Source organism: Prunus persica, chromosome G5, assembly GCF_000346465.2.
Source record: "Prunus persica cultivar Lovell chromosome G5, Prunus_persica_NCBIv2, whole genome shotgun sequence".
Taxonomy (NCBI): domain Eukaryota; kingdom Viridiplantae; phylum Streptophyta; class Magnoliopsida; order Rosales; family Rosaceae; genus Prunus; species Prunus persica.
This window is the reverse complement of record NC_034013.1, coordinates 10,820,218-10,846,868: the sequence shown is the minus strand read 5'-3', so window position 1 is coordinate 10,846,868 and position 26,651 is coordinate 10,820,218. Positions and strand designations below refer to the sequence as shown.

The 26,651-nt window shown below is 36.8% G+C and overlaps 3 protein-coding genes and 1 non-coding gene across 8 annotated transcripts; 3 read left to right on the top strand and 1 right to left on the bottom strand.

Moving 5' to 3' along the window:
* On the top strand, positions 526-10,278 carry LOC18776838 (kinesin-like protein KIN-14J). 3 transcript variants are annotated; one of them, XM_020564294.1, is made up of 22 exons: positions 526-1,017; positions 1,988-2,210; positions 2,299-2,456; positions 2,638-2,736; positions 3,204-3,438; positions 3,932-4,041; positions 4,158-4,241; positions 4,380-4,457; positions 4,546-4,638; positions 4,749-4,778; positions 5,790-6,131; positions 6,213-6,294; positions 6,392-6,487; positions 6,571-6,750; positions 6,841-6,947; positions 7,036-7,214; positions 7,407-7,571; positions 7,660-7,913; positions 8,047-8,210; positions 8,515-9,311; positions 9,682-9,779; positions 9,935-10,278. In XM_020564294.1, the coding sequence occupies exons 2-22, from the start codon at positions 2,039-2,041 to the stop codon at positions 9,994-9,996; spliced, it is 3,585 nt and encodes a 1,194-aa protein (XP_020419883.1). In that variant the 5' UTR covers positions 526-1,017; positions 1,988-2,038; the 3' UTR covers positions 9,997-10,278. The 3 variants fall into 3 exon arrangements, with proteins under 3 accessions (XP_020419883.1, XP_020419882.1, XP_020419884.1); XM_020564293.1 differs by having other exon boundaries at positions 526-1,031; XM_020564295.1 differs by lacking the exon at positions 526-1,017 and adding an exon at positions 1,681-1,701.
* Positions 10,507-11,446, bottom strand: LOC18775694 (B3 domain-containing protein At4g02870). Its single transcript, XM_007209953.2, has one exon. The coding sequence runs from the start codon at positions 11,363-11,365 to the stop codon at positions 10,601-10,603; it is 765 nt and encodes a 254-aa protein (XP_007210015.2). The 5' UTR covers positions 11,366-11,446; the 3' UTR covers positions 10,507-10,600.
* LOC18776996 (S-adenosylmethionine mitochondrial carrier protein) lies at positions 18,340-23,213 on the top strand. Of its 3 annotated transcripts, XM_020563368.1 has the most exons (11): positions 18,346-18,559; positions 18,992-19,100; positions 19,323-19,743; positions 20,497-20,625; positions 20,734-20,852; positions 21,097-21,221; positions 21,515-21,614; positions 21,829-21,906; positions 22,043-22,126; positions 22,554-22,639; positions 22,802-23,213. In XM_020563368.1, the coding sequence occupies exons 3-11, from the start codon at positions 19,386-19,388 to the stop codon at positions 23,016-23,018; spliced, it is 1,296 nt and encodes a 431-aa protein (XP_020418957.1). In that variant the 5' UTR covers positions 18,346-18,559; positions 18,992-19,100; positions 19,323-19,385; the 3' UTR covers positions 23,019-23,213. The 3 variants fall into 3 exon arrangements, 2 of the variants coding, with proteins under 2 accessions (XP_007208818.1, XP_020418957.1); XM_007208756.2 differs by having other exon boundaries at positions 18,343-18,559; positions 19,323-20,625; XR_002271556.1 differs by lacking the exon at positions 22,802-23,213 and having other exon boundaries at positions 18,340-18,559; positions 19,323-20,625; positions 22,012-22,126; positions 22,554-22,575.
* TRNAD-GUC lies at positions 26,493-26,564 on the top strand. The gene has a single exon. It is a non-coding gene; the product is annotated as a tRNA-Asp (tRNA).

Sequence of the window (26,651 nt, the reverse complement as noted above, 5' to 3'; positions counted from 1 at the left end):
TTATTGAAATTGACAAATCAATAAACTTTCTTTTTTCTAATTTTTGTTTGTTAAATGGTTTTCATTGCCTAAAGCATCACCTACAGTACATACATTTCTAGTCGCAAGGTGTATATTGGAATATAAGCCGGAATGCTCTCATACTCTCACTAAGGATAAAAACTGAAGGTGAAAACCAGTTGTTTCAAACAAAAACTTCACAAACTACTGATTTTAATAAAATTATTTCGAATTCGAATATCTTTCATTAAGGAATATCGATAAGTCAATAACTCGATAACTAATTGATGAATAAATTCGTGCTTGTAAGGTAACATTTTTCAGTTTTGGTAGGTATAACCTCTATAGGTAACATTTCTCCTTAAAATTGAAAGGTGTGAAGTTGTGATTATCCTTTAAAAACAAAAATTTCATATTTGTTCTTCACATTGATTTTGATTTTGTTATAAGAAAACTACCAAAAAAAGGAAATTGAAAGGATAAGCATTTGTGCGGTCTTCTGCTATACTATAAGCAGCGCCGCGCGCACGTCCACATCCACGCGCCATCTATTTTTAAATTATAATAGTTTTTTTTTCGTTGGCCGGAGGCTAAATTGGAATTCAAAATCCGGAAAACAACAACAAAGACAAAAATAACAAGGCGGGAACCCCACTCCGAAAGTAGAGGAGGGACCAAACTGCAAATTAACAAAAAGTACAGCCTCTTAATTCTAAACCCAAAAGTTAGAAGAAACTCAAAATCCCAATTCCCAACCGACCCCCCATATCTTTCATTTCACTCCCTCTATTTTCCAAAAAAGTTTTCTTCCTCTCTCTTCTCGGACCATAAAAACGAAATCAAATAAAATTTAAAAATAGCAACCAAAAAAAAAAAAAAAAAAACTCAATTTTCATAAGCGGATCGGTCCTCAGAATTCCAGCATTTGGTTTTTCCTCTCCGGCATTCGCAATCTCTCGGAGGAATTTGAATTCCTCCGGCAGGCCCCGAAGCTCTCTCTGTGGTGTGATCTGTCTGGTATGCCCCGTCAGGTTCGTAAATCTTTGGCCACATTCCGTCCTTACATTATCATGCATTTGTTTGTTGAAAGTTAGGGTTTTTTTTTTTGTTTCCGATCTGATTGCGGAGTTTGTGAATTGTGTGAGTGAAATGACAATGCAGCTTGAAATTGTCTAATTTGAGCGGTCAGATTTGAGCTGCTAGCCTGTTAGGGATTTTATTTTCATTTCTATTGCGTTTTTGGTTTATTTTTTGGGTCGATATGATTTAGGGTCTGTTTGGTGGCTGAGAAAAAAAAAAGGCTGCGATGAGGTAAAGATAAAGGTTTATTTGTAATTTATTTAATTTATATGAGAAGAGCAAGGTCTACTTATGTCAGTCAACATATTTATCATATATATATATATATATATATATACACACATGTGTGTGTGTGTGGCGTCCAGTTGAGTGTGAGTTTCTTATTAGATAAAGTGTATGTGAAGAAAGGAATGTACTTTAGGAGTTTTACCTTTATTTTTATTTTTGCTGATTTTATTAAACTCAGGAAGCATAAAAGAGTTCATTTTGAGGCTTGGATGAACGATTTGCAATATGATTTAAATGTTTTATTTATAAATTGCACTTTAAGTAATGTTGCAACGGACAAGAATGCTACTATATTGGCTGCACACGGTGGGAATTAATTAATGGCTGAATTTGGTATGTGCAAAATTGTTATTTTTCTCAAGTGATTTGATTACTTAGTTGGAATGCCAATGCATCGTGAATCATGAGGGCAAGAAGTTATGAAATATTGGATTTTCAAGTGAGGCATAGTGCTTTTGATGATTATGTGATATCTGCATGTGGCACACATGCACGGCCTTGTATTGATAGTTTCTTCAGGGAAATTTCCATATTGGGTCTTTTGTCCACCCTTAAGACTTTTGTTACCAGTATATAGACTGATATATATTCCTTGCATTGTATTATTGTTTCCTTGTAGCTCTGTGTCTGCAATTGATAACAAGGACCGGGCATTTGCGGAAGTTTTATCATGAACACCCAGTCAGAGTCACACAAAGATGAGAATGGGGGGTCGAAGTCACACAAAGATGAGAATGGGGGGTCAAAGTCACACAAAGATGATAAGGGGGGATTTGAAATTATAAATGGGACTCGTGGTGAAAATGCTGAACTAGTGGAAAGTTTTGGCAGCACAATTGAAGGTAGTTATCTCACTCACTCTCTCACTCTCTCTGTAGTTATGTGCACGTAATCGGTCCCATCCTTACCTTTGAACTCTGATTTGTTTAGGTAACCAGATATTATCTCTGGTGGAATGGTTAAATTTTATCGTTCCTTATTTAAGATTGCCGTTGGATGCTTCCGAGGAGGAACTCAGGGCCTGCTTAATCGATGGCACTGTTTTATGCAGAATTTTAAATAAGCTGTGTCCTGGTTCGGTTGAATTGGTAGGATTTATTGTTCCGTTTTCTTTGCTTGTAAATGTCTCGTTATTTAACTTTGTTGTGCATTAGATTGTTAAGACTGTTTTCTTCTCTTTCTTTTAAATTGTATTAGCTTGGTATTGGACCATTGGTACATGGTTTTACATATTGTGTTTTTGATCTGAATGTTTTTTCCCTGCTTTAGGGAGGGAGTTCGGACCCTGGTTTTGCAAATATCACAAGGTTTCTGGCAGCTGTGGATGAATTAGGATTCCCCCGCTTTGAACTGTTAGACCTAGAGCAGGTAGTTAAATTGATATTTCTTTCACTATTTTGGTTTTTAACCTGTTTTTATCAGTCAAACAAGTCACTGGTTCTTTCTGTCTGATCTCATAGAAGCTAAGTATAATCCCGGTGCAATCATGAATCTGAGGAACCCAGTCCATCTGGTGACTGTATATAACATTGAATTTGAGCATCCTATGGCCAACTTGGTCTTAGCTCCGCCGTTTGTAGAGTTCTGGGTGCATTCTTGAGGTGTATTTATTTACTAACTGAGAGAGGATGCTTTGATAATGTTCTGGATAATTATAAAACCATATTATCCTGGTCTATGTGGCCAGCCCACTGTTAAGTCTTAGATTTATGGATAAGCATACTGGATGGATTAACCTGTACCTGTATTTGGTTGAAAAGTCAACCTTTGAGTCTTTACTATTTCTCTACCTCGTAACTTCTTCATATCATTTTATGGTCTGAGATCATTTGCAGGGTTCTATGGTGCCAGTTTTGCATTGCCTTAGTGCACTTAAAGCTTCTTTTGATTTTGGTTTCTGGGGAGAGAACACTAAAAATCAGACAAAGACAGAAAATTATTTATTAGAGGTAGAATCTTTAAAGGGGATTGATCGTTCCCGAGGGGATGTCTCGACATGTGGACAACAATCTACTCAAAATAGAGAAGATACTGGAGGAAATATTATTGATTCAACATCTCAAGTGACAGGTAGAAATCATAAACTTCATAGACTTGTATGACCCTGCATGTAGTGACAAATTTTAAAAATCTGATTTGGATATTTAGTTTTACATGCATTAGTCTTTTCAAAGTATATGCCAATTCCTATACTGCGTATATGTGATCATGTATGTACACTGTGTGCCATGCGGTGTAGTGCCCAATTTGGAGTAACCTAGGAGTTACAGGAGTAGGCTGTGAAAGTTAGTTACTAGCTAGAATTGTAAGCCCTTTTTCTTTGGAGTACTTTTGCTGATACTTTAAGTGCAGTAAACTTTTAAAGTTAGATTGGATGTTGGGAGGAATGGGTGGTGGGTTGGAATACTTAGTTTCATTCAGCATGCAATAATAATTGAAGCCCGGAATTAAGTAAATGCTGAACCTTATTTTTTATTTGGACTTATAGATGTTATTCTAGCATATAAGTTGTTGGTGTTGTAAAGACATTACTTTTATCTATGTTTCCCTCCCTTGTTTTTAGATCCATCAGCTGCGCTAGTACATCATATTGGACAGCAATTGAAGCAGGGGACTCTTGTTGATCTCTCTAGTGCTAAGATTTTGGAGTCAATCAAATCGACCAGTTTAGATGTAATCTCTTGATTTTTTGTTTTGTTTCGTATTGTACATCCTGTTTTATGTACATTGATACGTTCTTGCTTTATATTAGTCAAACTTTTGTTTGATGTTGCAATTCTTTGTTGCAGAATGCATCTACTAGATCACTTTTCAATGTTGGGAATAGGATTTTGGATGACAGCATTGACAGAAACAATGGTGATGTACCTAATGTATGGCAGTAAGAGGATCCATGGATGCCATACTGTTAAAAGCATTCATGAATCCATGCACAGTTATAATTTGATTCCTTGGTCTATGTTGTATATTTATTTTGTATGTCTAACCTATCTTTATAATAATTTGCTCAGCGTGTAGCGTATATTCTGAGAAAAGTCATGCAAGTGATTGAGCAACGATTTGCAAATCAAGCAGTGAACCTGAGAATTGTAAAGTCTTCAGCTTTGTTTCATCAGAGAATATCGTTTTCTTATTCTACTCATTAGTATTAATTGTTTTTATTTTGGATGCTTGTAGCAAAACAATATATATAAGGCCCGCGAGGAGAAGTTTCTATTGAAAATAAAAGTACTTGAAACCCTCGCATCAGGGACTACCGAAGAAAATGAGGTACACTGAGTAAAGCTTTTGGTTATTTTTTTCGTTTTCAAATCCAAATTTAGATTTTTGGTATCAATCTAATGGATCTTCAATTGTTGTTGTTACTTCCCTTCCTTTAGGTTGTTCTGAAACTGCTTCAGAGTATGAAGGTACTATTTTAAACTTTTATTCCTATCTTGAATTTATTACTGACGAAGCATTTCGTATTGTTGATTCTTTGATTTTAATGACTTTTTTGTGTCTTACACTCTGAGAAACACATGGCTTTCATGCGTGCCTTCTCTTTTACTCATCTTATTGATATCTCATCCCCTTCAAATCCGTAGTTTTTAAGTTAACATGATATATCAACTATGTATGTGTTCGTTTTACGGAATTATGGTTAAGGAATGGGATTAGTGTTTCATTTCCAGGTTTGTTTAGTACAATTAGTTTGGATTTTTCTTTCCATGTGTATCAAAAACCCAAAAAGATGAAGATTTTTCAAAAGCTAGGAAAAGTAGTAGGTTTTCTAAACCCATTATCTTAATTTGACTTTATGAGAAATAATAATGGCGAACATGCTCTTCTATCTGTGCTTCCAGTAAAATTTCATTGGTGTCCCGATAAAAATGCTTTTGTTCCAACTTTTTTTTAACTTTGGAATGAAAATTGCTAGGTTCTACTTGTTCCTAAGAATGCCATTTCAAGGACTAGGTAATGGATTCTGAAAACCTGGTTCTGCGATCCAAACTGACCCCGAGTCTATGACTTACCGTAGGCAGCAGTGTAATATGATAGCATGTATGCCAACGTCATATGGTTTCTTGGTTGACAGTTCATCAAATATCACATTTTGGGGAAGCATGCATCATTTATCTTTATTGCTCTTGTCTCCATGCATTTAATCTCTACACACCACATTTGTATTTGTTATGTGTATAACTGATTGGACAAAGTGTGAATTTTTTATTATTTTTTTTGGGAATGAAAGATGGTTATTATTTTAAAATTCACATTTAATCTTTGAAATTTGGATTAGAATAATAAAATTACCACAAAAAAAAAAAGAAAAAAAAAAGAGAAGAAAGAGCCAGATACCTTTTAATGCAACTTTTCCTTTTTACTAGTTACATTGCTTGTCTTTTATACTGTTTGCTATAACACGGTCATTTTTTCAGATTGAGAAGTTTGATATAGAGGAGAAGAAAAAACTTGAGGAGCAGGATGCAGTGCGATTAAAGGAAGAGAAGGATCGCAGGGATAAAGAGATTTCAACACTGAAACAAGAACTAGAAATGGCCAAAAGCAGGCATGAAAGTCATTCCCTGAAGTTAGAGGCAAATGCAAAAGAAGCTAAACTTCAATTGGAAAGGAGGTTAAAAGAACTCGAGTGCGTACTAACAGATTCAAATAAGAACCAGAAAGAACTAGAGGCATCTTTGGAATCTGAATCATGGAGATGGAAAGAGAAAGAACACACTTACCAAAGTTTTTTAACTAACCAATTTGAAGCTTTGAAGGTTTGCCTTACTGCCTTTACTTAGTCTCATAGAGCCAGTGCGTTGACATTGATTCTATAACATGATATGCTGATGCTGTAGGAATTAAATGCTGCTTTGGAGTCCACAAGACATGAAATCTTGATGACAAAAACAAGTTACTCTGCAGAATTTAATTACTTGGGTAAGACTGATACGTAACAGCTTAATTTTTCTGTTTACTTGTAATGTTTTCATGGGCTGGGCATCTCTTCACAATCTATGCTTTTTACCTTCAATAGGCGTGAAGCTGAAAGGACTAACAGATGCTGCTGAAAAGTATCATGTTGTTCTTGATGAAAATCGGAAATTGTATAATGAGGTTCAGGATTTGAAAGGTACATTGTCAAATATAACTGTGTTATTGTCATATTTTGAATTGATTGCTTGTTAGTTGATTATAATGCTTGTTTTGGTCAAGGTAATATTAGAGTGTACTGTCGAATAAGACCATTCCTTCCGGGGCAAAGTCAGAAGCAAACCACTGTAGAGTATGTTGGTGAAAATGGTGATATAGTTGTTGCAAATCCCTCTAAACAAGGAAAAGACAGCCGCAGGCTATTTAAATTTAACAAAGTATTTGGTCCTGCAGCTACACAAGGTATTTAGTTTCTAATATTGTGTAACAAATGATGTTGGCATAGATTATTTTCGTAATAATTGGTATACTTATATTGACCTATGTCAACAGAGGAGGTATTTTTGGACACCCAACCATTGATTCGTTCTGTGCTAGACGGGTACAATGTTTGTATATTTGCCTACGGTCAAACTGGTTCAGGAAAGACGTATACAATGGTATGAATGAATTTGTGTATGTTTTCTTCAATATACTGTGTACATTATTCTTACCCATGTTCTAACATATTTTTGGTGTTACTTCTAGAGTGGGCCTAGTGTATCATCAACAGATGACTGGGGTGTCAACTATCGAGCACTGAATGATCTTTTCCAAATATCTCAGAGCAGGGAAAGCTCCATAGCGTATGAAGTTGGCGTTCAAATGGTTGAGATATACAATGAACAAGTTCGCGATCTACTCTCAAGTGAGAGTCCTCAAAAAAGATATCCTTTATTCCGTCAATTTTTATTACCTCTTAAAATGTGACTCATGGTTGAGACTTGAGACTCAAGTAGACTGCTTGCATTGACTAGTAGTTTGTTCTTAGTTATTTTGTATAATTCCTTGTTGATGATATTGATCCTTTCTTCCACATTTTGGTATCAGAGTAGATTTGTTTTCTTTAACTTGCACACACTTGGGATTTGGAATACTACCCTTCCAAATGGGTTAGCTGTCCCTGATGCAAGCATGCATCCTGTTAACTCAACTGCAGATGTCCTAAAGTTAATGAATATTGGGTTGATGAATCGGGCAGTCGGTGCCACTGCCCTAAATGAAAGAAGCAGCAGATCTCATAGGTTATATTCTGAGTACAAAGTTTTTTCTCCGACATTATATATTTGTTTCTTCCATGAGACTTGGTTTTTAATCAATTATGTGGTGCAGTGTTCTGACTGTTCATGTTCGCGGTGTGGACTTGAAGACTGACACTGCACTGCGTGGTAGTCTACATCTTGTGGATCTTGCTGGCAGTGAACGAGTGGATCGCTCTGAAGCTACTGGGGATAGGCTTAGGGAGGCACAGCATATAAACAAATCACTGTCTGCTCTTGGGGATGTAATTTTTGCTCTTGCACAAAAGAATTCGCATGTACCATATAGAAATAGCAAATTAACTCAAGTGCTTCAGAGTTCTTTAGGTACTTGTCCAATTAATTTGGTTTCATTCTTGATAACAAGGTTCAATTAGTATGCGTTGCAAGTTATATTCTGTAACTCTCAATATCTTCAATTGATGGATGGCTTATTTATTGCTTTCTTCTCTAACTGCAGGTGGTCAAGCAAAAACTCTCATGTTTGTACAGCTGAATCCCGAAGTTCAATCATTTTCTGAAACTATAAGTACACTGAAGTTTGCAGAGAGGGTTTCTGGCGTCGAACTGGGTGCTGCACGGAGCAACAGAGAGGGAAGATATGTAAGAGAACTTATGGAACAGGTACAAGTCTTTTTTTTAAACATGTCTACCTAGATATAGTTCCTTCCTGCCTTTTGAATTAAATTGTGATGGAATTTCCATTCCTTTTTAAAACTAGTTCACAATCTTGTAAAATAAGTCGAGATTATAGAAAATTGAATAGGTTCTTTATTTTCATTTCCTCAGAAAGGAATAGGTTAAAGCTCTTACTGGTAATGAACTTGTTCTCTGTTCTGGAAAAAATAAAGAAACACAAAAAAAAATTTACTGAGCCCCAGGTCTAGTTTCTTTTTATGTGTGTGTAATTATTTGTTAAATCTTGCAGGTGGCATCCTTCAGGGACACAATTGCTAAGAAAGATGAGGAGATTGAGCGATTGCTCAAAGCCAATAGTAATGGGGTACACCGTGGCATGAACTCACTAAGATATGGGTCTTCCTCTCCAAGAAGACATTCAATTGGGACGCCTCGACAGAGCCAAAGAATGCCAGGTGGAAAAGGCTCAGGCTTGGAGCATAGCGATAAGCATTCTGAATCCAGTTCTCAGCAGTCAACAGATGACTCTAGACATCATAGGGAAGACTCACCTCAGTCAAAGCATGGAGGTGAGACAAAGCATTCTGAAGCTAGTTCTCAGCAGTCAATAGATAACTTTAGAGATAATAAGGAACATTCACCCCGGTCAAAGCATGGAGGGGAGGCAAAGCATTCTGAAGCTAGTTCTGAGCAGTCAATAGATGACTTTAGACATCATAAGGACCGTTCGGCTCAACCGAAGCATTATGAAGCTAGTTCTGAGCAGTCAATCGATGACTTTAGACATCATAATGAACATTCGGCTCAACCAAAGCATGGAGGTGAGGCAAGTCAAAACTTTACTGAAGACTTTGAGCTCTTGGGCTTTGGCGAGGAAGATTCTGGGGAGAGATTAAGCGACATATCTGATGGTGATCTTTCAATGGGAACAGAAACCGAGGGTTCAATGGCCAGTCTTGTGGAGTTCACTCTTTTCCCTGAAGTTACAAAACCAACAGAAAGTACAAAAGCTGGAAATACAAAAGTCCAGAAAACTCAAGCTGAGAATACACGAGGCGAGAAGACACCTTCCCAGCGCACAGTAAGGTGAGTTTCTCATTTCCTTGTCTCCTCATGTAATTGCTAAGGTGTCCTTTTGTTAGTGAGATCAATAATTACTTGCTGGAAATTTTTTTTTGTCAATATTTAAAAGTTGCTGGCTGCACTTGTCATGTTTTACATCTTTTAAATTGCCTGGTTGTTGTCTAAACTTTGCTACCTTTTTCCGTATTAAATTCACAATTTTTTGATGCACCATTGTTTATTATAATTGTTACTGGGTCACAGTTTCATAAATTTAATTGGAATTGAGAGTGCTTCATTTGGAAGGTTGGATTTTCATTCGAATTTGCCTGTCATTAAACTCATTTTATTCCTATGAATCTAATGATTCGGTTGTTTCTTATCTCATTTCAAGGTTTGCGCCATCTAAACTTCCAAAGCCATCACCTAGGTTGGTGGAAACAAAAGCTACTCGGACATCATTGATCAAAAGTTCCTCGAAGGTTTTGTCAAGTATGCACCTAATCCTTCTGTCTGTATTTTAACAGTTCTGTCAAATTCATTATTGCCACTGTATTTCTCCGAACCCCCGTTCACTCTCCCCTTCTTTCCTCATCTCGACGCCGCCCCTTTTTCTTTACTCATTCCCCTACCCAAATTCTTGTTAGGTCCTTGGAAATCTACCGATGGCAGCAGCTCATCAGTGAAGCCTGGCAAACGCTGGCATTAAAAATGCAATTTCGACAGCCATAGTCTCAAAAACTCACTGTACTATGAAGTTCTAACTCTGCTCCTTCTAGTGTTTTAGTAGTTTCCATTTGTCTTTATATTGAAAGTGGCAACTGGAGACTTCAGACTTTGACCTTGTAATATATGTACTTAAAGGATCATAGCATAACTTCGATTTTTGACATCTCTCCATCTTTTTTAACTTTACAAGTTGGGAGATTGAATACATAGTCCGAGGACCGAGTTAGACAAAATATTCTTAATAACCCCACATTTTTCATTAGAGTTAGACGGGCTCAAAACCAACTTTTGGTTTAGTTGTATTTTTCTTTTCTACCATTATTGTTCTTAAAAAAACAACTTATACGGCTTGAGCAGTTGAAAAATAAAAAATCGATTGGAGAAGGTAGAAAAAAAAATTCAGCACTCTGATTTTAAAAGAAGGGTTACAACATCTTCATCATAAACGAAGTAAGAAAGTCGTCATTGACCTAACCGACGTGTGGAGAGAGTTGAGAAAAGAGTTGGAAGGTAGTCAGGGAAAGAAAAATATTCATTAGTAAGTTCACTAAACTTGAAAACAAGAGGATTAATTAGTTAAAATTTCATTTATGCTTCGTTCTTGAATTCGATGAAGAGCTAGCAGGTTGTTGGTTTGCCCGTTGAAGAACCGAAAACAAGAACCTGGAGTTGAGAACATCCCAGCTGAGCCCAATTTCGTCACCCATGTTCAAGTCTCTTCTCCTCACAAACTTCCCCCACTTTCTACCGAAAACATAACTGTCGGAGCTCTTGTAATACTTGAGAATCAGTTGATGGTTGGAATTTGTATCGCAATCGTAAACTATAACCCTTGCACCCTCTCTGCTCGAAACCCTTTGTCCAAACTCCTCATCCAAGCAGGGCATAACATGTTTCTCCAAACTTCTGGCCAAAAGCTTGCACCGGTTTCCAAGGTCGCTTGTGGTCAACCTCTTCTTGATCTCCCAAGGGCCCTTTTTCATGGAAGGAGCAGGGTTTTGATCCACTGCTTCTCTCTTCTCGGAGGTTGAAGATGGAAGCCCCAAAGTCAAAGTTGTCCAAACTATATCTTCCGGTGGGCACTGAGACTGAGGTGCACTGGAAGTAGCGGCTAGGGTTAGCTCTGTTGAGGGTTTCTCTTCTTCCATTCTGGAAACTTGAAAGAGAGAGTGGAAAATGCAGTAGGTTTTTGGATCTTGGCCTTGGAGAGAATCCAAAAGCTTATGAGGCATAGTGTTTCTGGTGATATTCATGGTGATATGGGTAGGACGTTGAGGTGACTTCACTGACTTGTGGAAGAGTACAGCTTTGGGTTTATCATAAGGAAAAGCTTTTGCTTCCCGTTTCATGAAAATCTTTCTCCTTGGAGAGAATCCAAAAGCTGATGAGGCTTAGGATTTCTGGTGATATTCATGGTGATATGGGTAGGGAGTTGATGTGACTTCACTGACTTCTGTAAATGAACATGAAATAGCTTTAGGTTTGTCATAAGGAAAAACTTTTGTTTTCGTTGGGTTTCGGGTCTGCAGATTAATTGGTGCCCAAGTAATTTTACCAACGGTCACGATTGATGAAACGTGGGTTTTCAAGTGAGTCTGGGATATGTCGTTTTATTTATTTTTTTGGACAAATATGATCGCATAATTTGGTGTTGATTTTCTTCAGGGCAAGCAATTGCATTTAGGGGTGGGCACGGTCCGGATTGGTTCGGTTTTACTCTCAAACCACAGCTGAACCAATAAGAAAATAACGGTCCGGTTTGATTCGGATTAGGCTAAAATCATAATGGAAACCGAACCAATCCAAACCACTTATAATCGGTTTGGTTTGGATTGGTTCGGCCGGTTTGTGCCTAACACAGAACCATGCATTTTTCAACCTGCTCTTACATTATAATGCTAACATTTTGCCATTAAATCATTCCATTCCACCAAAGGCTAATACAACATCATTCCATTTATTCAAAAGTTGTTCAATGTCTAGCATGCATCTAAGTTCACAATTTCCATCAAAACAAACATTCTAAAGTAGTAAAGTTCATAAGAAATTAATACAAGATGATAAAACTAAGAAAAGAAAGGCTGCCCAAAATACAAGTTTATAATTTTCATTTAATCAAAAGCTGTCCAGTTTCCAGCATGCATATAAGTTCACAATTTCCATCAAAACAAACATTCTAAAGTTCATAAGAAATGAATACAAGATGATAAAACTAAGAAATGAAAGGCTATCCAAAATACAAGTTCATAATTTCCATTTAATTAAAGGCTGCCCAGTTTTCCAGCATGTCCCCATACTGCACATAAAAGCAGTTTAATCAACACAAATTTTAGGATACAAGATGATCAAAATAAGAATTGAATAAGAAAATTACCATAATTGCAAGGTTGTGTGAGATATCACAACAACAGAAATGAGGATTTTCAAATGCCAAAATATATGAGAATCAATTAGGAACAGCTGTCCAAAATACAAAGTGAGGTTGGCTAGTTTTCCTGAAAAGCACTTGCATAGGAAGTCAGCTACTAGTACTAAAGCACCCCCTCCTAGACAGAAGAGCCTCGGCTAAGAGAGCAAGACTTCGGTAAGTGTCAATTTACTAAAAACAATTGGAACACTACTTTTAACAAGACTTTGTTCCAATTTTTTCCATAAAAAGGGAATTTTCAGGACAGGGAGAAGATGAGAGTAGAGAAAGCCATTCGAATGCTTTACGGTCGCTTCTAAATTTTCAATTGGTTTTCACATGGCCTAACACTGAGAGTGTTTCTCATGAGATGGAACAAATGGACAGTGGAGCAATTTGAGAGGCTGAATAACTTTGGCAATAGAGGCGTGGTTGTTCTGGAAAGAGGCTATGGTGGAAGGTAATTAATTAAATCCTCTGCTGCTGTGTTATTTGGAATTGAGACTCAGAAGTTAATTGCTAACTTTCAAATTTGAACTTCTCAATATAATATGATCATATATATAGATAAACCCACAACTAAAAGTTCATTCCAAGAAATTGAAATCAGAACATCCATCAAAAGAAAAATATGTAGATAATCAGAAATTAAATATTAGAACATACACTTCTTGGACTTCTCGAACATCAATCAACTGTGCGACGATGATGCTGGTGTGCGACGATGACGCTGGTGTTCGACGATGACGCTGCTGTGCGGGGATGACGATGGCTGTGCGACGATGACTCTGGCCGTGCGACGATGACGATGGCTGTGCACCGATGACGATGGAGGTGCGACGCCAAAGAGATTTTTGCTATGTGAGAATGGTTTGATTGAAGCAGTGGAGGTTGTGGTGGTTCAAATCAATGGTGGCTTTTCTAGGGTTGAAGTGGTTGAGTGAGGGAGGCTACGTAAGGAAAACAACTCTGGAATGTGTTGAGTCTGAAAATAGATGGGTTGGAGTCCAATTCAGTGCGGCTGGGTGTACACTAACACTTCTAAGTAGCCACTCAACCATTGACACATGTAAATTAATATATATATATAGATAATCAAAAGTCAGAAATTAAATATGTAGATAATCAGAAATTAAATATTAGAACATACACTTCTTGGGCTTCTCGAACATCAATCAACTGTGCGACGATGATGCTGGTGTGCGACGATGACGCTGGTGTTCGACGATGACGCTGCTGTGCGGGGATGACGATGGATGTGCGACGATGACTCTGGCCGTGCGACGATGACGATGGCTGTGCACCGATGACGATGGAGGTGCGTCGCCAAAGAGATTTTTGCTATGTGAGAATGGTTTGATTGAAGCAGTGGAGGTTGTGGTGGTTCAAATCAATGGTGGCTTTTCTAGGGTTGAAGTGGTTGAGTGAGGGAGGCTACGTAAGGAAAACAACTCTGGAATGTGTTGAGTCTGAAAATAGATGGGTTGGAGTCCAATTCAGTGCGGCTGGGTGTACACTAACACTTCTAAGTAGCCACTCAACCATTGACACATGTAAATTAATATATATATATATATATATAATTAATTAATATTTAAACGGTTCGGTTCGGATTAACACAGTTTTTTAAAACTTAAAACTGCAACTGAACCAAATTACTCCGGTTTGGTTCGGATTTTAAAACTGTTGACTTTTTTAAAGTCAAAACCAAACCAAACTGGAAAATACGGTTTGGTTCGGCCGGTTTGGTCGGATCGGCCGGATTGATGCCCACCCCTAATTGCATTATAACGAGAACATTAAAACATTAGTTGTAGCAAGAGCAGATATTTAGGTACTTATTTTCTTTCTTTAATCAATTGTTACATGAGTTTTTATCATAAATAGTCTCTGATGTTTATGAAATTATCAAATTTGATCATTTTTTATTTTATTTATAACATTATTGGTTCTTTATGTTCCACCTGACACATCAAAATTGTCATGCCGTGAGATTCCATCAAAACTTATATTAGATAGATGATATGGCATTTATGTGGAGCCCACATGTCCAATAACAACATGCTACTTGCATTTGAATAAAAAATTTATGTTTTGAAAAATGTTTAAGAGATTAAAATTCATAAAAAAAATACCCTGCTCTCTCTCTCCCCAGTTTCATCAAGGTTTTGTATTATTCATGATTTTTTCTTGTTTGGCTGCTGAGAAAGCTGAGGAAGAGAGAAGAATCTGATTATGGAATGCTTATTGTATGCCAAACTGAGCTGTTATAGTTAAATTTGGTCTTCAGTGGTCCTTTTTGAAGATTATTGTATACAATTTCATATACATTGCTCAAATGTGTTACATTAATTGTATGATTCTGTTATTTCTGGGTGTAATTATTTGATTTGAGGAACTGTTCTTCGAGGGTGTTAATTGGGATGGAATAATGTCTTTCCCATTCAACCGGAGCCAATTCAGTCTGAGTCTATTGAACGGCAGCCACATCGTCTCGTTTGTGACGGTGGGGAAGATGAAAGGCGTTTTGTTTTTTGGTAAAACTGAAATAAAAATAAATTGAGCTTATTACTAAAGACGATACTGGCTAAGTAATCCTGTAGCAGTAGTGATCTTTTTGAATCCAACATCCTTTTTTTGGGACGTGGGATCATTAAACTCCATTAGATTAGTTCAATGGTTAAGATTTTATTAAATGTTATAAATGTAAAGGCTCAAGATTTTTGTTTAAAACCTTGTAGGTCAAGGAAATTGGGAATTGAAAAATGGTTAAGAACTCTCAGGTCAACGTAATTCCTAATTCTTATAGTAGGAAATCGAGAATTAAAGTAAATCAATTATATTTAATATAGGAATCATTGGTCTGCAAGAAAAGTCAACTTATACCACAAGTTACGCCTATATAAATTAGAAGGATTTCTCACACACAACTTTTATGTTATGGGGGTTCAAACATGAGACTTTTGATATGCAAATCAAGGCTATTTTTCATTAAAATGTTGAATTGAGGCACAAGGGAATATAGGGCAAATTTATTAAAAATTGAAAGTATTAATTAATGAAGGATAATATGGTAAATTTATAATTCTAATTTTTATATTAATAAAAATAAAAATAAAATCAGAACTTGAGTGGAAGACAACTACCCATATTCCATTTCTTTAGAAAAATTAGGTATTAGACATAACTATCTTCACTAATTAGTTTGAGACAAACAATATTTCTGTTTGGGTTTTAATACCTATGAATGAAATTTTATTTAGGATTTGGCCAAAGAGGAGGCTCAGATTCGTTGGCACACCTTATATTAATCACCGAAAAGACAATTATACCCTTTTTGTTTAAAAGATTCATTAGTTTCCCTTTAGTAGAACTATCTAAGAGCAAGGGAACTCAAAATTGGACTTTTAGAAACTGCATTGCAATTTTCATTTAATTACAATTGGATTTTTGCTCTTTCCTTGGCCTTCAACCTCACCAATTTGAAGAGTAGAGGCTACCCAGATGAGGAATGAGATGGGCAAGAGAAGAGTAGAACTACCCAAGAGCAAGAGAACTCAAAATTAGACTTTTGGAAACTACATTGCAGTTTTGGAAACTGCATTTCAGTTTTGGAAACTGCATTGCCAGAAACAGAGTATTTTACCAACATGTATTGAATAAAAAAATATATTATTTTGTTTTGTTTAACTCGCATTTTTGCTCAAACTTAGCAATGTCATTTTCATTTTTGTATTGCAGTTTCCGTTTATGCATTGCAGTTTCTATTTTTGTATTGCAGTTTCTGTTTTTATGCATTGTAGTTTCTGCTTCTACATTTCAGTTTCCATTTTAGTACTTTCATCTTGGTTCCTCCATTTTGCTTCAATAAAATTAATTTTTGTTTTTGTATTTTTAACATAATTGATATCTACATTGTATTTTTGTTGCAGTTTCTGTTTTTATTTGCAGTTTTTGTGTGAATATGTGTTGAAATGAATTTTTTATTTTTTTTTTAAAAACCGTTGATTGTTGATATAAATATTGTATAACTGAATAAATATTACAAAATCAAGTTTGATGTAGTGGTTTGTGAATGAGCCTTCTTCCTTTAAGGGTCAAGGTTCAAGTCCCTTTAATGACACAAATTTTTTTTTTAAAAAAGGTGAATAAAGGGCAACGGAGTTGGTCCCCTGCAGATGGTGGCAGGTGGCCGGCGGCGGGAGTCTGACGGTGGTGGCTGGCTGGCAATGGCGATTGGCTAGATATAGACATGTGGCATAGTATGCTTGCCTTAAAATGAATGGCATTGTGTGTAATTTTGATTTTTTTTAATTATATTTTTGTAAAATTAGGTACTAAATTTTGGTCTTTGCCCTTGTGCTAATTAGATGAAATTGTATTCCTATCTTCCAAATTAGTAAACTATATTGTGTTTTAAAACTAAAGCTCCCTTGTTAGGATTTGTGAAAGTTAGATTTATTCTGTATTGAGTTTAATGTGTTAGATTTATTCTGTATTGAGTTTAATGTGTATTTCAATTTATGTGTTGAATACCAAAAGAAAAAAATGGTAAAGATTTCTTTATATATGTATTATGTATGATGTTTTAGTCATTTTGGTTACTTTGGAATGTATTGTGAGTTTGAATTTTTTATTATATATTTTTCAAGAAACTCAAATCCAAGCTCCGCCACTGCTACCTTACCACTATCAACCCGACTACAAAAATCACACATATGACGGTATCACAACTAGAGGTGTCAAACGGGACAGGGCGACCCAACACGGCATGAGCCCAGCCTATTTAAATGAGGCACGGCACAGCACGATCACGAATATTAATGGGTAGTGCTCGGCACGGCACGAAAACTTGGGCCGGGCCAGGATAAAAAAAATGAGCTCCAATGGACCGGGCCGGCCCATGGCCCGACATGAGCCCGGCTTGGCCCGAGCCCGCTTCAAGCACGGCACGAGCCCAAGCCCGCTTCAAGCAAGGCCCAAGCCCGGCCCACTTATCATTTTTTTTCTTTCTCAAAAGTTAAAATGCAATAATTTGACATCTAATGTCATTGTTTTTATGGTTTTTTTATATTAAAAATAATCATAAACATATATTCGATGTCTTTCATTTTAGAGAAATTACTTGGGTCCTTAATTATTTAAACATATAAACTACAAAATTAATTAAACAACATTGGATTTGATATCTAATAAGTACATATGACATGTACGCTTCTCTTATAAAATAATAAGTTGTTTAAAGATGAAAAGTTGAAGTGGACTTTGTGAAGTTGTACACTTTTTGCCCTCCACCCTTTCATATTGTTTGGATGTTTGATTGATTAATATTTTCAAATAGTTCATCATTTCTTGCCTCTAATTATATTTTTAATGTTTATAATTTGAATTATCTAATGGAAAAAAAAAATCAAGTGAAAAAATTTCAAATTAAATGGGTTGATTCTTAGGCATGAGTATGGCACGAGCATGAACACGGACACGACACGAGCCCGGCCCGGCCCGTTTCAATGTGGACATGAGCTTTAGGCTGGGCCGGAATCAATAATTTTACTAAATGGCTCGGTACGACACAGCTCAATAAATTAAATGGGCCGAGTCGACAGAGCATGAAAACGTTAAAACCACCATTTTAAAAACTGATGTTGTCTAAACACAACACATAAACGTTAAATTGTGTTTAAATTATATTCTATCTTTAGGCTAATAAGTCGCTCTACAAATTCTAGAACATAATTTTCTTTATTTTGAATTTCATCTTTTTTTAATTGCTTAATATTTTTAAATTGAATATGGTACCTTATGAAGAAAAAAATGCGGTACTTTTTTCTTTGAACTTTTTTAATTTTGGCCAATGATTAGTCACCACGTATTCAGGTACAGCGGTGCACAGGAACCCTTCAATGCAATTTCCACCAGGTTCACGTTAGCGTAGTGCCACTGAGACTTCGAATCATTCGGTAACGTGCGCACAAGTGATATATAGAAGCATAATTTGAATTTATGCTACAAATCTCTGTATAAAACCCACACCACCCCCCTTAAACCCTAAATTTTCCATCAAATTTTCTCGGGAAATGAGCCACAGAAAGACAGAGATTCTGATTTCAGCTCGAGAGCTGCCACTTTCGTCAAGGTTTCTATACTCGCAATTCTAAATTACTGATTCAATTCTTTCCCTGTTGAAATTCGATGCATTATTCATGATTTTTTTTCTTGTTTGGCTGCTGAGAAAGCTGGGGAAGAGAAAAGAATTTGATAATTGAAATCTTATTGTGTGTAATGTTGCTTAGTTTCATTGAAATCCAAACTGAGCTGTATAGTTGAATTTGATCTTTAGTATTCCTTTTTGAAGATTGTTGGGTTTCATTTATAAGATTTTTTAAATACTCTTATGCATTGCATATGAATGTTAAAATGTGTTACATTAATCGTACAACTCTGTTCTTTCTGGGTGTGGATGGTGTGAAAAGTGTTAGTTATCTTATGGGTTTGATTTGACGAACTGTTTGAGGGTTTTAATTGGGATGGAATAATGTCTTACTTGTGAAATTTATTGCCCATTCAGGATTCATGTATTGTTAATTGGCTCATTGGATTCCTGTTTATCGGAGAAGCTGGAGCTGAGCTCTTTTCGTATAATCTGCAGATAATAAGAAATGGGAACAAATTGACTGGTATTAATTTTATATTTTCCATTTAACATATTTTCTATTGTTGTTATTACCGAAAATTTGAAATTATTTAGCTGAATGCTACTGATTAGAGGGGGGAAATTAAACCAATGTTGTGTAATTCTGAGGGGGGAGAGATCTAAGGGCAACAAGTGAGATTAAGATAGGTTGTTTCCATGTTATTAGTCACATTCAATGATGCAATCTGTTAATTCCCTTATGCAGTTACTTTTCTATCAAGATATTGCACTCTTCTTTTTCAAGGAGACCCTTAAAAGATTTGAGAAAATGGCTGGGTGCAATAAACGGCATAAGAATGATCAGCCTTCGATCAAATACAGGTGGTACCCAGTTGGTCAGGCATCCTCTGGGCTTGCTGATTTTGTTCACGAAAAATATCCCCCCTTCGTTTCTGATAAAATTAATAAGCAACGCAGTAGAAAACCGGAGCCCAAGTCTCCTGCGATATTGAGCAATGCTATGCTCATCTCGGCAGTTGGCCAGATATGGGATTGTGCAAGTCGTCCTCTTGGATTTTTTCAACCCAAGGCACACTCAAACCACAATGACAGTGGCTGTCAGAAGGAGGTTGTCTTGGCTGATCTGGGTAGGGAGGGAAATGACGTAGCACCTATTTCAGCCAAGAGTAAGTACTTAACTGTTGATTTAATGCAACCGAGTTTAGATTTTCTGCAGGTAAGCGAAAAGATGTCTGTGTTTGAACCTTATAGTGGAAGTTATTGTCATTCATCGTTATGGAGGTTTTTGCACGGGGGTGGGAATGTTTCTCAAGAATCATGGAAGGGAAAGGGGCTTGCAAGTTTAGAAGTCTCATACCAATTGGGAAGTATATATGGATGGATGAGTGATACAATTTCTTCTGGATTAAAATGCCCAGTCAAAGTTACTGAGATTGAGAACAGAACTGGTCAATACTGCATTCTGGAAGATACAAATAACATTGCAGGGGGGTCAATTTCAGGAGATACAGTTAACATTGCAGGGGGATCCATTTCAGGAGATTCAAGTAGTCCTGTAGATAACTTGACCACAAATGCTTACAACTTATCGTTATATGAGAATGAAAAATTGGAGATGAATACAAGAACTTCTCTGACTTCAGATTATTTCCTGAGGGCTGTAGGTAGTGAGGTAGATGGTAGTATTTCAAGGACCCCATGTTCTAATCTATACACAGATTATCATATAGACTTGTTAGCTTCCTGTAAAGATCAGTTTGAAGAATCTCATCATAAGATAGATGATCATGAACAACTTGAGAGCAAAAAGAAACAATCTGAAATCTTTATCATCCAGGATGAGTGCAAGACAGAGATCGGTGCATTAGCATGTGAAAAGCCTCATTATGCTCTTGCTAAGCAAGAACATGCCTTTGCAGGTGCATTGTCTGGAATAGTTGTTAGCGTTTGTCTTCATCCTGTTGATACAATTAAGACTGTTGTTCAATCTTGTCGAGCTGAGCAGAAGTCTTTATGCTACATTGGAAAATCAATTGTGTCTGATAGAGGTGAGTTAATTTATGGGAATTGAAAAGAGAGAACTAATCTATCTTTATGACTCTAGACAACTTTCTCTTATGATGTCTGAAAACTGATTGTGGTGACGTTGATTTTAGGTTTAACTGGACTTTATCGTGGTATTGCTACAAATATTGCATCTTCAGCTCCAATTTCTGCAGTTTATACTTTTACATATGAATCAGTTAAGGGAGCCTTGCTTCCTCTTTTTCCTAAGGTACCATCCTGATCTTTTGCTCTGCAAATCTCTCTACTATCTTGTTTTTGTTCTCTCTGGCACTGGCTCTGTCCATGTGCTTCTCCATTCCCTCTTTTATTCTACTTTGTTTATCTATTTGTTTGCAACTCTAATTCTCATGTGGAAGCATGGTGGGGAGGGAGAAAACAAGTCACACACTTTCTGGAACCTATTGTGAAGCCGCCCATACGCTTTCTAAGTCTTACCCTTTTCTTTTGTGCAGGAGTATTACTCTTTTGCCCATTGCATGGCAGGCGGTTGTGCAAGCATTGCTACTTCCTTTATTTTTACTCCTAGTGAGCGTATAAAGCAGCAGATGCAAGTTGGTTCCCACTATAACAACTGCTGGTAAATATTTAAGATCCTTGTATAATCTTTGCCAATTTCACTACTCATATAGTATTTACTCCAGTGTAGGCACTAGGTGTTGATTTTGATTGCTCCATTCATTCAGAGTTTTATGTAAAGTTTTGAAAACTTAACTTTTATTGCTACTTATATTGTAAATTCAATGTTATTTCCTTTGTGTGAGCCTCTAGAAATATTTTTTTTATAGCTACCAACTCTGGTTTTGGCATGGTCCTCACATAAAACTTCTGTTTTGTTAGTTTTCTGTTTCAACCATTCTAATTTTTTTTAAGGAATGCATTGGTTGGAATCGTTCGGAACGGAGGTTTGCCTTCATTGTATGCTGGGTGGGGAGCTGTACTCTGCAGGAATGTTCCACACTCAATTGTCAAGGTCAGTCATTTCTACATTCTGAAATAGTTTATGTGCTAAAGAAAGGAGTTGTGCCAAGAAGATATGTGTGAAGAGAGGCGAGAGAGAGGGTCAGAAATGTCCTCTGGCATTGTATTTTGGATGCTTGCAACTCTCCATGGTTATTTTATTACTACGTTCTCATCCTTTCTACTTCAGCATTTAATTTTTTAGACTTTGTGTATTGCTACTGCAGTTCTATACATATGAAAGCTTGAAGCAATTTATGTTGTCCCCGAATGAAGCTAGTGTTCATCCCACCACATTACAAACAGTTTGTTAACCTCTTCTCTACCCCAAACCTCTTCCATTTTAACTATAATCTACCTTCTTTGCAATTGGCTCTTAGCAAGTTATTTTCGTTCTCTTCTCATCCCAGTTACGCTAAGATGATTTTTCCACCACTGCAGCTAGTTTGTGGTGGATTAGCTGGATCTACTGCTGCTTTATTAACAACTCCTTTTGATGTTGTCAAGACGAGATTGCAGACGCAGGTTTGTAATCTTTATGCATTTTTTATAGTTTCTGATTCATTATTAACTTTTTCTGATGTTCAACAATTACCGTCAGGGTATTTCATGCCAAAAATGTCTCATCCATTAATTCATGATTCACTCCAGCTACTTTTCCCATTTCTGAAATAGCTTTCTAAGAGCATTAGAAGTTCAATAACAAAATGATTAATAATCTTGCTAGCCTATTGAAGTAGATTTGACTCAGAAATCAGGATGACATTCATTTTGGTGCCTATAGAGTTTCAACAGGTCATATTTTTCCTGGAGCTTTGGCCCTTGTAAAATTATACCGAAATTCACAAAAAATGTTTCAACTGAACAAAACTCAAATTATATTATATTATATATATATATATATATATATATATATGTTGCCAATGCTTCTTATAAAGTGCCTGTTATGCAGATTCCAGGGTCTATGAGCCAGTATAATAGTGTGATTCATGCCCTTCAGGAAATAGGAAAGAATGAAGGTCTGAAAGGCCTCTACAGGTATGTTTTGGTCCATTTCTGTCCTTTCCAGCCATTGTAATTTGTAAAGGAGGACCCTCGTAAATTTCTGTTTTTTTCTTTTTCTTTTTTAACCTTTTAGTTTCACTGAGCTGTATGCTTGATATGACGATGGCATGACAATTTTTCTAATGTGGCTGTCAGGGGATTGACTCCAAGATTGGTTATGTATATGTCTCAAGGAGCGCTCTTCTTTGCATCATATGAATTTTTCAAGAGCTTGTTCTCTTTGGACACGCCACAAACTGATGCTCCAAGAATACAATACCAACAAAAGACGGAAGGCAATCCCGTATTGCCATCATCACTCCCGGCAATGTCTTCACCTGCATCATCCGAATTGCGTGGTCTACATTCATGACCATTTGAGGGATACCAGAATTCTTCGGCTTTGTTATGATAATGATTGGATTCAAATTTTGTACGAGATTAAAATTGTAGAAGAGAAAAGAACGTATAGTCGGCATAGGTGCAATTGTGTGTATCATTGATCTTCTTTATTAGTGAAATATAAAATTAGAAGCAGAAGGTTGTCTCTGCAAAATAATTTTATGATGTAACTTTATGTGCATTGGAGTATTACAGAAAATTAACCCAAAAAAAGTAGCAATTCTTTTTTGCAAAAGTTGCATCTCTTGGTCTAAACTAATTTTGACGTAATGGCTCCAATGATATAATGCAGTTACCCTTGCTCCGATGAACAGCCTTATTTAAATCGTATAGCCGCGCTATGCGTTTTCAATATATTCGAATATTTAAAGAGTATAGCCGCGCGGATATACGTTTGGAAAAAAAATTCACCAAAAGCAAAAATTCCAAGTGTATCATTCCGAAGCCACAAAACCCTACAAATCAATATCAAATGCAGCAATATAAATGTTGCAATCATATCAATTAATAGTCGGAGTCGGAGGAACAGACAGAGAGAAAAAGAGAAAAATCCGGTGGAATCAAAATGGCGCGAGGTTATCGAAGAAGAATGGCAAAGACGAAGAGGATCCAAACCCAGAGGTGACGCAGCATGAGGCTCAAAGCCCTCTTCACTTAAGTGAAGGAGAAGATGAAAAAATTGGGGGACTTGATTCATCATCCGGGAAGCATGCTAGAGGGAATATCCTAATATTTGTCTTAATTTGGTGAATTCCGACATTAAAATTTTACTTTTGTATGTACCCACCAGCTATTAAAATTTTACTTCTCTTTTTTTAAAAAAATTAGGCAAAAACAGAAACCAAATATAGCCGGCGGCTGTACTTTCCGGTTATAGCCGCGCGGCTATGCTATACTATTTCTTTATGGAAATTACAAAACCGAGTATAGCCGCGCGGCTGTACTATTTATTTTTAAAAAAAATTTAAAAACACGTATAGCCGCTCGGCTATACTATTTGTTTTGAAAAAATTGAAAAACCTTGACGTCTGTGTTTGTGGAGGAGGCAAAAGCTTGGCAAAGAAGAAAGAAGATGGGGTATGTTTGTGTCTGGTGTGATATGTGTTTCTCTTTGTACTATGGTCATTACTGTTTCTGTTTCCCAGTAAAAATCCATCTACTTAATTGTTGCTCTTGGTAGCCATTGATGGTGATGGCACAACACTTGTATGGAAAAGGCTGAGTTTTTTAGCATATGTGTTGTGCAGGACACTGATCTTAGTGATGAGGATTGGGCCGCTTGACATGGTAACGACACAGGGCCTATAGAGAATTAGAGATGCACCAGTGTCAAGCAAAGTGATGTGATATTACTCCCTTGTGCAAGGCCCAAGGGATGGTGAAGATGATGATGATGATGATGATGAGAGTGTTGAAGAGCTCGCGAGCTCGCTCGCGTAGTGTTATAAGAAGAGTTCCTCAAAAATTGACACATTGCCTGCCTGCCTACCTGCCTGCTGCATATTGTAATCTTCACTTCTTATTATTGGCAGGCATAGATTGTTTTCATAAATGTTTTTAAGATGACATATCCGCCCTCTTGTTCCTCTCTTTCTTCTTTATATCTGTTTTTATCCGAAACTAATAAATATAGCATTTGACATCTTAAATTTTAATATGGACAAGGTATAGCCATGATGCTGACTGTTTGAGTAGAGATGCTACAAAGCCCTTGAGGCTTGGAATCCGGATGCGATTCAATTTAGTTTCCAAGTATATTTCTTAGCTGAAGAAAACCCTAACAGCACTCTAATCCCTTTTCTCCTTGCTGAAAACCAACCGCGAGGAAGCTAAGAGGGGGAGGTGGCCACTGCCCCTCCTCCCGTACGCCCATCTTCCCGTTCCTCTCCTCATCTCTCTTTCTTTTTCTCCCATATTTTCCTTTCCTCTTATCCTCTCTTCTCCTCCCCTTCCCCTCCCCAGATAGTCTAGATCTGTTTGGATCTAGGTCTGTTTGTCTTTTTATTTTATTTTGTTGTTTTTGCAGTGTTCCAGGTGATTGATGTTGTCTTTGTCTCGGCGGCGACGACAGTAGTGACGCTGAATTGTGTCTCTTCTTGGGAGAGTTGTGATACCTGGTGGCTGATGTTTTGTTTCTGTTTTAATGGCGATGGCAGCATCAACGCTGGTGGTAGTTGTTGGGATGTGGTGCTCTTCTTTACTCTGCACTGATCGAAGAACTATGCTTGGTCATAGGAGGTTTTCTTTGTCAGGTTCTGAGTTGAAGTGGAGTGCTTCTCATGGGTCTTTTTACTGTTGTTTCTGTGTTCGTCCTCCGTGTTCTCTCCTGGTTTCTACTATGGTATGACTTACAATTTGTATGGGTGTCAAAGGACTATGATTTTGCTCATAGAAGACTTCTTTTGACAATTGGGATGTTCTGCAGTCCTCTCATATGGGTTTACTATTTGGGGTTTCTACGGTCCTCTCATGTGGGTCTATTGTGTTGGTCTCTAGTTGCGGTTCTTGTCGGAGGTCTTTGTGTTAGGTTTTGTTTTTGACTTGTTCTTTTATTGTAATGGTCCAAAGTTACCTGAATTGGACTCTCCTGTTAGTCCATGACATGTGTGGTACTCTTTCCTCCCCTAGGATTTGTCTCATGAGGTTGTCCTAGGAAGGTTTTAACGAGGCTACTGTATCATGTCGCTCTTTGTATATCAGTGGTTTTATGAATGAATTTCTCCTAAAAATTTTTTTTGTATATTTCTTAACTAATTATATTTGTTTTAAAAAGTATAGCCACGCAGCTATACGTTTTAAATGTATGATATTAGCTAAACTATGTTATAGAATCATCGGTCCTTTGTGTATAGGAGACAGTCAGCTTAGTCAAATTGGTAATATTCCCTCCAAGTAATCTTTAGGTAGGACTTTCATTACCATAACTATAGGGAAATTTTATCAAATGACCTTGTTTTTCTTTTCTTATTATTAATGGGGAGACGAGATTCGAACTTGCGACCTCTTCTAATATAATTTTATTTATTTATCAAATGACCCTTGTAAAATAAGTGCTACTGAATCTAAAGTTAAACTATTCCAACTCTTTAATCATTTTTTTTTTATACAAATACCCTTTCTTCAACCCTTTATTTCATCCTTTCTATATAAACATATATGTTCGACCGTTTATTTGACTTAAGATATTGGAGTCCTTTCACATACAAAATAGTAGAGACTTGCAAATTCGAGTCAAAATAATTTGCCATGTATTAAAATGAGTTATTTCACACATCTCCCAGTGCCTTTATTTGAACTGAATTTTTTCTTAAGTGAACACATTGAGGCGAAATTGTTTAACTAACTTTTTGATAATTTAATCTCAGTTGGGTCTTTTTCTTATTTTAACACCTTTGCACGTAAGAAGTAATATTAATAATGTCAACTGCATTTTACTATCAACAAGGTCGTTGTAGTATAGTGGTAAGTATTCCCGCCTGTCACGCGGGTGACCCGGGTTCGATCCCCGGCAACGGCGCATTTTTTGACGTTTAGCTGCATTTGAAAACGACACGCCGTTTCCCTTTCTTCTATCTCCCGCGAGAGAGTTTAATTTGTCCATTTG

Bases quoted from the DNA above. Each gene is read 5' to 3' on its own strand.
- LOC18776838 (XM_020564294.1), top strand. From the start codon at position 2,039: ATGAACACCCAGTCAGAGTCACACAAAGATGAGAATGGGGGGTCGAAG. The intron at 4,242-4,379 runs GTATGGCAGTAA...TAATTTGCTCAG, and splicing joins ACAATGGTGATGTACCTAAT to CGTGTAGCGTATATTCTGAG. The intron at 6,132-6,212 runs GTTTGCCTTACT...CTGATGCTGTAG, and splicing joins ACCAATTTGAAGCTTTGAAG to GAATTAAATGCTGCTTTGGA.
- LOC18775694 (XM_007209953.2), bottom strand. From the start codon at position 11,365: ATGAAACGGGAAGCAAAAGCTTTTCCTTATGATAAACCCAAAGCTGTA.
- LOC18776996 (XM_007208756.2), top strand. From the start codon at position 19,386: ATGGCTGGGTGCAATAAACGGCATAAGAATGATCAGCCTTCGATCAAA. The intron at 21,907-22,042 runs GTTTGTTAACCT...CCACCACTGCAG, and splicing joins ATCCCACCACATTACAAACA to CTAGTTTGTGGTGGATTAGC. The intron at 22,127-22,553 runs GTTTGTAATCTT...CCTGTTATGCAG, and splicing joins AGACGAGATTGCAGACGCAG to ATTCCAGGGTCTATGAGCCA.